Here is a 10,193-nt window from a genome sequence, read left to right as displayed (position 1 = left end):
AATAACTCCACTCCTCCTTATGTTTCCATATTCTACCTCCACAATACATTTTATAAACAGTGAGGAGGAGGAGAGGAAGAAGAGGGGGGTGTATTTTTTTTTCTTTCTTCCTGTTTTTAGGGGTGGGGTTGATGGAGCAGCACAACACTGTTAAAAGAGTTGACTCAAATCAATATTTATCACTTTTTTTATCCCTCATTATGTGATTAAAAAAAGAAACTTATGCAGGAGATGATGACAACATACAAGCGTTATTTGTTACAGTGAAGAGTGGGTGAAAAAAAACAATTGGGAATTATATTTCTTTTTAAAACAACAACAACAACAAACACGTTGGCAAGTGTGATTTCAGTGCAGCCTTAAGATGAAGGGGTGAGGAGGAGGAGGGGGAGGAGGAGAGGAGAGGAGGGGAGGACGACTTTGAGATGACATTGAGGCTGTTTCTGTGTGGATGGGAGTTGACTCTCTTGGTTGTTGATGTTAGACAGTCGCACAAGGCGAAGCGGCTGCTGCTGCCCGTGTTGATTCAGCCTCCTCCTCCTCTTCTTCCACCACCACCACCACCTCCTCCTCTTCCTCTTCCTCCTCCTCCTGGTCTTCAGCACTGGACAGCTCCTCCTCGGACTCCTCTGACGCCGCGTGGTCCCCGAAAGTCTTTTAATGGAAGTAAAATCTGTTTGTGTTCCACGAAATATTGGGAGTTTACAACTTCGCCCACTGGAGGAATCCACGGATACCTCTCTTGGAGGAGATTTGTGGCAGCCGGCAGCAGCGCATCCTCCTCGGCGGAGCAGAGCACACATTCACTGTGAGTAAAACTGGGTTGTTGTTTTGTTTTTTTGGAGGCTGTGAATGTGTGCGCGGCATTCGCGCTTCCACACCGACGAGTTTGCTTAATGCACGATTCCTCGCATTTTTTTTGTGTGTCTCATCTGTGTCTTCGCAGCGACAGTGTGCTTGTGATTAAATTGTGAATGAGCCCATCGATACGTCGCTGCATCGGCGTGATGAGCTCTGCGCCTCGCACGCTCCAGCCAATTAAACGTGGGATTGATTACTGTTTGTTATATAGTCTATTATTGGACGGCACAATATGTGGAGAGCCGTTCTAATGCGTTCAGTGACGCCTTCGGTTCTCACAGGATCGAGTGGCTGTTGGCGCAGACTGGTGCGTAATGCTTTTACGCATTTGGATGTCCCCCCCTTTGTCTCCACTGTGCGTTTTTCTGTCTTCCAGTTTTATTTGAGACCTCTCTGTGTCCCCGCTGCGTCCGTTCCTGTGTGTGGAGGAGTGTTTGGAGAATCTGCAGGTGGTGACTGGTGTGGACTCCACTTTGTTATGCTTAATTCTCAAAGGGCTATGTTGCTTTTTCTGCGGCGCGTCTTGCGCGTCAAGTGCACGGTTTGGATCCAGAAATGTGTCTGTTAAAGTTTTCACATTTTGTGTTCATGTCCATTTCCCATTTTATGAATATTATTTTAGTCTTTTTCATTTGGTAAACAGCGCAGACTTTGTATTGGCTGTCGTGTGCGTGTTTGCGTGTGTCTGTGGTTTCATTTGTGCGCAATCTGCTTTGGTTTTGGGATCAAGTCCAGCATGAGCTCGTTGGTCTGATATGAATGAAAATATTTGTGACGCTTTAGTGTGACTTGCATTTAAGGAATAATGTTGTTTGGGCAGAATGTACATGTAGAGCAAAAAAAATAAATAATATTAAATGTGTCCATGACCACATCCTGTGCGTCTCCAGAGAGGAAAAAAAAATCGACCAATTGCTCTATTCACGATTCCAGGTTAAGGCCGTGCGCGCGCACGGGCTTCATCTCCAGACATTTTGGTCCAAAGGTTAGGGTCTAAAAACCAACCGCGAAGCTGCTGTCTACGTGGACCGGTGCTGAAGCCTCCCGTCCGACTGTCAGGACCTCTGCCAAACCCAGAGACATGGCGACGAACGGCACCAAAGCGGACGGACAAGTCACAGAACTGAACGAGGTGGCCACTAACAATGACAAACCCAAGTCACTGGACGTGAAAGGCGAAAAGAAGCAGAACAAGGAGGTCCCTGACAGGGAAACATGGGGAGGAAGATTTGATTTCCTCCTGTCGTGTGTTGGTTATGCAATTGGACTGGGGAACGTTTGGAGATTTCCATATCTGTGTGGAAAAAATGGTGGAGGTAAACATGATTTTTTTTTTCGTTTTGTTTTTGCTGATTGTGTGGATGATGTGATGTTTGTGCAATCCGTGTATAATCTGATCTACCTCTGTCCATGCAGGAGCCTTCTTGATTCCTTATTTTTTGACCCTCATATTTGCTGGGGTCCCCTTGTTTCTACTGGAATGCTCTCTTGGTCAGTACACCTCCATTGGAGGGCTTGGTGTGTGGAAGCTGGCTCCTATGTTTAAAGGTATTGGAATTTTATTAAGTTTATTAAGCTCAAACTCCTGCAGGCCACACCAGTGATGCTCTCTCTTTTTACTATGCTGTCTAAATCATTTCTGTGTGATAGGTGTGGGCCTTGCAGCAGCTGTCCTGTCCTTCTGGCTCAACATTTACTACATTGTGATCATTTCCTGGGCCATTTACTACCTGTACAACTCATTCACCAGTGTAAGTATGACACAGTGTCAGTGATTCATAATAAAGTGGAAAAACAGGGTTGTTGCAGCAAAATTAAATAAATAAAACTTTTTTTTGTGGTTTTTAGGACCTTCCATGGAGCTCATGTGACAATCCATGGAACACAGACAAATGTTACACAAACTACTCCATTGCAGACACCACCAACCTCACCAGTTCAGTGCTGGAGTTTTGGGAGTAAGATATCGACCTGCTATCTCTTATACATATATATATGTATATATATATATATATATATATACCTATATATTCTATTCATATATATATATATATATATATATATATATACATATATATTCTATTCATATATATATATATCCTTTGGCTGCCAGCTTGCCTGTATAATAGACTTACTGTTGCTCACTCTGACTTGTAGGCGCAACATGCATGAAATGACCGATGGCTTGGGAAAACCAGGCCAGCTTCGAGTGCCACTGGCAATAACACTGGCCATCGCCTGGGTCCTCGTGTACTTCTGTATCTGGAAAGGCGTTAGCTGGACAGGGAAGGTAAGCGAGGCCAATAAGGATCGGTGTGTGACAGCGATGCAATATTCATCAGTCTAATATCACCTCATCAATCATTCACATCGCACTCAACATTGTCCAGATGGATTTTTAAGATAAGGAAGAGACGACGTCAAGGCGGTCATGGCGGCTAATCTGACTCTGCCTCGCGGTGCCCTGACACATTTGTTCACACCGAAGTGTGGATTCATAAGAGGAGGAGCAGCAAACCCAGCACATGCCTCAGTCATGTGGTTTTGTCCCCTCCTCTCCTCACACCATTTGGAGCTTCTAACCCCCCCTCCCTCTCTTGTGTTGCCACATTTGAAAAAGTCGACTGCATCATGTGACCGTGGCAAATAAAATTGGTCTTGGTCACAAAAACGCCCCTCCCCATCCCCCCCCCCCTGCACGTTTGGCTTGCACATGGCTGTCATAAACGCACGGCGATGAGGAGAGCGGATTCAAAATGTAGTTGTGCTGCTGCTCCATATTTGGTGTCTTCTATCTGCTTTTTCTGGGAGATACCATTCGTGGTCACCGTGTCTTTGAACTGTGGCCCTCAGGCAGACATTAGGTCAGCCAGAAAGTAAGAAAGTAATCTGTACATTAAACAGGAACATACAATAAGTATCCCTGTCAGGCTGTTTTATATACAACTACAGATTATTTACTCTCATTTTATCTTATGGCCCACATTTTTGCAGTGTGAAATTACAAATTTAATCCCGTAATATGACAATAAAGACTATTCTGATTCTGATTTCTGGATTGGGGGTCATCCAGACATTGTCTGTGAATTCCTCTCTCATATACACTTTGAAAAACTGCAATCCTGCTACCCAGCTGATAACTGCCTCACATGTTCTTTTATAGGTCGTTTACTTCTCATCCACATATCCTTACTTCATGCTGTTCATCCTCTTCATCCGCGGGGTGACTCTGCCCGGAGCTGGGGATGGGATTCTGTTCTACATTACCCCCAACTTTGAGAAACTCAAAGAGTCTGAGGTAATGACATATTATTACATGAATCACGGCGACCTGACTGCACGCCTGAGTGAGCACAGCTCGGTCTCACGCAGGTAAAAATGCTTTCTTTTGGCAGGTGTGGCTGGACGCAGCTACGCAGATCTTTTTCTCCTACGGATTGGGACTGGGCTCCCTTATAGCTCTGGGCAGTTATAACCCATTCAATAATAATGTGTACAGGTAAGTGTGGTGACGATTCATGGACAAAGAAAGTCATATATATCTGTGTAAGAGGAGCGTAAACTATAACTATATTAAAGATGGTTCTGGGTAGGGCTGAATGATTGGTGTTAATATCTAACTGCAATTTCATTGCAGATATTGCAATTTGATTTACGAGATCAATTTCAAGGGTCAAGGTTCAGGTCAATATTCCCTGTAGATTTAAGATGTGACAGAGCATTAGCACAAGACACAATAAAAATATGAACTACTCTATATTCTTTTGCAAGGCTGTGGAAGAGTATTAGGGCCATGTGTAAAAAAAGTCAGATTTTTTTTATCAGAAATCTTTTTTTGAGCCCCATATAAAGAAAGAAAGAAAGAAAACAGCATTAATTCTAAAATTAAAGTGAGAATTTTCTCACATTTTAATCTCAGAATTCATGCTGGTTTATTTTTCTTTCTGTCTTTCTTCTTTTTTTTACATTTGGCCCTATTACTCTTCCGTATAAGGCAGATAATTTAAAGAAGTTAATTTCACAGGCGTTGGAACAATAAAAAAGTAAATTAATTGTTCAGTCCTCGTTCTAGGTCACATGAACAATTATTCTTTAAATAAAAAAATAGATAAATTTTGTCTGTACCACCATTGCAACATCTCTGATAAGAAGTTTGTTTATGCCAGTCATAAACAAAGAAAAAAATGGCTTTCCACCAAACGTTTGTTGATCAAAAGGAAGAAAAATTGCAGCTCATAGTTCTTCTTCTGTTCGGGGAAAGTCGATACGGGGGGTTTAAAAAATGCAAGTCAAATGAATTCTTTTACAACAGGCCTATTTTATATTTCCTCTCCCCAGAGACTCCATCATAGTGTGCTGCATCAACTCATGTACCAGCATGTTTGCTGGCTTTGTCATCTTCTCTATTGTTGGCTTCATGGCACATGTGACAAAGAAAGACATTGCCGATGTAGCAGCTTCAGGTAACGGCACATCACATTTGTGTCATTTTCCCCTTCTGTAATTGTTCTTCCCTCTACACACACACACACACACAAAAGGTGCTCTGTCATTCATTGCTGGCTGACTGCTTCTGAACAGCTTTTGTCATCACCTCAGAGTGTGTGTGAGGAAAAGAGCGAGAGAATAACTCTGAGAAAATGTGATTTTTTTTCAGGTCCTGGATTAGCTTTCCTTGCCTACCCGGAGGCAGTAACCCAGTTGCCTATGTCTCCTCTCTGGGCTGTTCTGTTCTTCTCCATGCTGCTCATGCTGGGGATCGACAGCCAGGTAAGGGGCTCGGGAGATGATGCGCTCATGGGCTGACCTAAATATTTAAATGCAGCTGCACATATCATGCAGCTCACCCCTGCTCCCTGCATGATAAGCATGCAATTTGCTCCTTTTTGGACAGATATGTAGCAGAGCTTTGACATCAACTGTCAAGTCTCTTTAACGCAACTTTAACACCTCCGTGTGCCCGCAGGTGCCACTGCCTGTGTTTCTCGAGGTCATTTGTGTTTAAATAAGGCAAAAACAAACAGTCACACATACTGTAGGTTATTATTGCCACAAACAGTGAACATTATAACGCTATTTATGGCTTTATAATCATACTGCAGTGTCTCGTTTACGTGTTGGAGCCAAGATGGCCTTCTTCCACATTTTGTCCCATGGTTTAGGGCACAACACAATTGTACAACGGAGTATTAGGGCCAAACTGAAGAGAATAAAGTTGTAATATTATGAGATTTTTTTATCATTATTTAAATAAAGTATTATGATTATTAAATAGCAACAGAATGCCTTGCAGTCGACCACTACCAGACATTTAATCCTCCCCAAAAAGAGATGATTTCCTCCAAGTCTGAGTGATTCTTTCTTCAAAAAAGACTCGGTCCTATTCTGTTTCTATTTGTGCGGCTTTAAAGAAAAAAACCTGGGGGGGGGGGCAATATAACAAAGCATAAACATAACAGCTTCCATGTGAGCCTGAGAGTTGAGTTAGGATGAAAGTCAGGGTTCAAGTCTAAATCAATCCTTCTCTGATTATTTAAGACACATATTATACGTATTATACACGTATTTACTCCCTAATGTTGTTTTTCCCTGTGGTTGTGTCCCTCAGTTCTGCACGGTTGAAGGCTTCATCACTGCTCTGGTGGACGAGTTTCCCAGAGCTCTTAGAGGTAGACGAGAGATCTTCATTGCAGTTGTCTGTCTGGTCTCGTATGTGATCGGACTCTCAAACATCACACAGGTAATAACACGGGCAGTCCGTGTTACTTTGAAAATGAAAAATAGGATATTTTGCATCTGTGTTTCATCTGCAAATTGTCCTTGATCATGTTTGCTGTAACCAGGGTGGAATCTACGTGTTCAAACTGTTCGACTACTACTCCGCCAGTGGGATGTGTCTGCTGTTCTTGGTCTTCTTTGAGTGCATCTCCATATCCTGGTTCTACGGTGTGTATACAAAATTATCCTTAAAGATTAAGAAAAACGTGGTGAAATGTAAGCGTAGACAAATATGAAGGGGAGAAAGCGTCACGTCCACACAGAGACAAAAACACCGTCAAGGTCACGGGCGCTCGTGTGTTCCACCTCGCCGCCCTCGTCGCCATGCATGGCAAACCAGCCGCAAATTGAAATCAATTGGACGTGAATATTTCTGACCGTGGACTCATTTGTGCCGCAGGTGTGAACAAGTTCTACGACAACATCGAGGAGATGATCGGCTACAGGCCGTGTATATGGTGGAAGATGTGCTGGGTCGTGTTCACCCCTCTCATCGTCGGCGTGAGTATTAAACAATAAATAAAGTCAATATTAGGTGCCCGCAGGCACGTCAGGCGGAACGAATGCTGCCCCTAGTGAGCGCTGTCAGGATGCATAAAGCGTCTCATGTCTCCCACAGGGGGTGTTCCTGTTCAGCGCCATACAAATGGTTCCTCTCAAAATGGGAGACTATGTGTTCCCACGCTGGGGTCAGGGAGTGGGCTGGCTCATGGCAATGTCCTCCATGGTTCTCATTCCGGGATACATGATCTACATGTATCTTGGACTCAAGGGCACCTACAAAGAGGTAAGACGTTCACGGTGTGTTCCACATGCTATGGAGGCGTCAGCTAAAGCGCTTCTTTTCTTACAGTGCAGTTTGTCAGTCTTTGACGCTGGACTCTCGCAGATCTTGAGAAAAAAAGGATCAACTTGACTTCTGGCCAATCAAATCACATTCATGTGTTTAAGCTCAAACAATACACACCATCCAAATCACAGACTGTATAAGAAATGGACGTAGCTTTCTGATTTCAAAAGTGCCTAGGTGATAGAACAGAGGTAGTAGCTCGCCACCAGAGGGCAAATACTTAATCAGCAGTAAATGGAAGGAATGGAAGTCAATGATGTGTCTTCTCACTTGATTTCTAACATCATTACACTTTTTTTTCTGAGGTGTTAAAGGTCTCAGTCACTAGTCTCAGGTCTTTTTCAATTGAACATGATGTCCATCCATCTCCTACAGCACTGGTGCCAATCCTAGCTGACATAGGGTGAAAGATGCTAGTCCATCATAGGGCCACATAGAGACAAACAACCATCCACTCTCACACCAACGGTCAATTTAGAGTTTGCCTAATCCCCAAATCTGCAAGACTTGAGGATTAGAAAACCAAAGAACCCAGAGAAAGCCCACACACACATATACAGTACAGGGGGAGAACATGCAAACTATTGACGGACAGAGTGCATCTATCAACTGCAGAACCAGCAGACAACATACGGCCCCCGCTTTAGAAACACTTAGTGTTCTGCTAACTTACAACAGCCGCCTCCAGCACCCGGCATGTCCACTGTTGTAGTCGTGTAGCCAGATTCCAAATCTCATGCTGTAATTCTTTTGTTCTCCTTCCCTCAAAAGCGACTGCGGATAATGCTTCGGCCTCCTGCTGTCATCAGGCGATGTCAGGAGAACGGACCTGAGCAGGTGGAGACCAACACCACCAACTTGTCCAGCCCTGCTAACCCAGCTCCCGCCAACGCCGCCAGCCCCACCAATCCAGCTCCGGTCAACTCAACCAGCCCCGTGAACACTATTAACCCTCCTCCTCCTCCTGCTGCGCCAGCTAACCCGGCCACTACCGCTAACCCGGCGAACCCAGCGACTAGTCCCACGACCACCACCTCCACGATGGCCAGTCCAGTTAACCCCATCACCACCACCACAACCACCACCACCTCAACTGTGAGTCCAACCAGCCCACCTCCCAACCCAGCGAGCCCATCGGAGCCTGTTAACCCCCCTAACCCAACAAGCCCGACCTCTACCCTGACCAATGCCGAGGCCAACGTGTAGACAACAAAGAAACCCTCATGGAGCATGCAGACAAAAGAGAACATTACAAAGGACTTCCAAGATTTTAATTGATCCACCTACCTCCTGGGGCAATATGTAATCAAAACAGATTTTCAAAACCATGTTTCATTTTTTTTCTGCATTTGTAAAAAAAAAGAAAAAACCAAGCCAGTGTTGGTTTGCATTGTGGAAAAACAATGTCAAAGACTGTTAGTCACGAAAACAACCATAAATCCGAGTAAAAAAAAAAAGAAAAAGAAAAAGAAGAAATGTAAACACTGTGTAATACTGTGAGAAAAGAAGAAAACATAGAGATCTAGGTTAGAAATTTGTTGAATATCTTCATGAATCAAGTAAAAATGCCGTGTGAATATAGTAGATGAAGTAGTGAACAAACTTGACATCGTTGAAGAATTGCAAAAAGGGATGGCGTCAATTTTTATTGTGGATGTTTACTAATCCTCACACAGTTGTCTATTTTCCAAATGTTGCACTCTGTGAGGTGAACCACGGGCCGCCAGGTGAACGGGGAGCTCTGAGAAAGCACAATGCCAATAGGAAGTTCACCACTGTAGGAGCTTCTGGAGAAAAATAAGATATTGTGTGTGTGAGAGAGACTGTTACTTTTTGTTCCTTCTTTTTTCAGACAAGAGAAAACTTTTATGTGATCAAAACATTTTTAGAATTATTTTTAGGGATGTTTTATACTATATGTGTCGTGATGGAGGACCAAAATCAAAAAGGCAGACAAAAGCAAAAACTATGCCATTTATTGTTCGGTTGGCAAAGCACAGGGTACGAAGAAGTCCAAAAAAAAAAAGAAGAAGAAGAAGAAAAAGAAAAAGCACAGGGTTAGAAAAGTGATTTACAAACATCGACTATCCCTTAATGCTGACAGTCAGTCCTGTTTACGTTTTGCATGCATTCCTCAGGAACATCAGTGAAAAACTAAAAATTCTGACATGTCTCCTGACAAACAAAGAGAAAACAAAAGAATAACGGGGGAAAAGGCCTTAAGCCAGAGCACCAATTCCAACTTAAGCCTTAAGTCTGTTTACACGACTAGGCCCAAACACAAAAACACCACGTTTTTACATGAACACAAAACCCTGGACCAACTCTGTGTCGAAAAACACACCCGCTAATCTTTTCTTCATGTGTAAATGATCTGTTGTAGTTTGACCAATATGTATTCAGCAATACATATGTAGACGTATAAGTGCGGGCCAATAAGCAAGCGGCCTGTTTCGCTTTTTTGTTTGTGTCGTCTTTGGTTTTACCACAGAAAAGCACAAAGCTTTCATTTCCCCTCCCCCCCCCGCCCCCCCCGGCCCCAGACTTTTGCCATCCATGGTGTGTTAGGACAAGGTTAGTTTGCTTCTATGGCAGCTACTGTGAGAAAAAAAAACAAAAAAAGGCATCTGGTCGAAAACAAGAAAATGTTTACCTTGAAAAGCAAAACAGCTGAGCGACAAATGTGAAATGGCTACAGTTCATG

The 10,193-nt window shown here is 43.4% G+C and overlaps 1 protein-coding gene across 4 annotated transcripts; it reads left to right on the top strand.

Moving 5' to 3' along the window:
- Nucleotides 1-439: 439 nt before the first annotated feature.
- On the top strand, nt 440-9,540 carry slc6a1a (solute carrier family 6 member 1a). 4 transcript variants are annotated; one of them, XM_058643340.1, is made up of 15 exons: nt 440-808; nt 1,795-2,177; nt 2,278-2,409; nt 2,512-2,612; nt 2,710-2,819; nt 3,019-3,151; nt 4,025-4,159; nt 4,257-4,360; nt 5,200-5,324; nt 5,519-5,631; nt 6,470-6,601; nt 6,705-6,807; nt 7,040-7,140; nt 7,259-7,426; nt 8,261-9,540. In XM_058643340.1, the coding sequence occupies exons 2-15, from the start codon at nt 1,943-1,945 to the stop codon at nt 8,693-8,695; spliced, it is 2,127 nt and encodes a 708-aa protein (XP_058499323.1). In that variant the 5' UTR covers nt 440-808; nt 1,795-1,942; the 3' UTR covers nt 8,696-9,540. The 4 variants fall into 4 exon arrangements, with proteins under 4 accessions (XP_058499323.1, XP_058499325.1, XP_058499326.1 ...); XM_058643342.1 differs by lacking the exon at nt 440-808 and adding an exon at nt 1,109-1,168; XM_058643343.1 differs by lacking the exon at nt 440-808 and adding an exon at nt 1,217-1,310.
- The last annotated feature ends 653 nt before the right edge of the window (nt 9,541-10,193 follow it).

This window comes from Solea solea, chromosome 11 (genome assembly GCF_958295425.1).
Source record: "Solea solea chromosome 11, fSolSol10.1, whole genome shotgun sequence".
NCBI classification, from domain to species: Eukaryota; Metazoa; Chordata; class Actinopteri; order Pleuronectiformes; family Soleidae; genus Solea; species Solea solea.
This window is presented reverse-complemented; position numbering and strand designations above follow the sequence as displayed.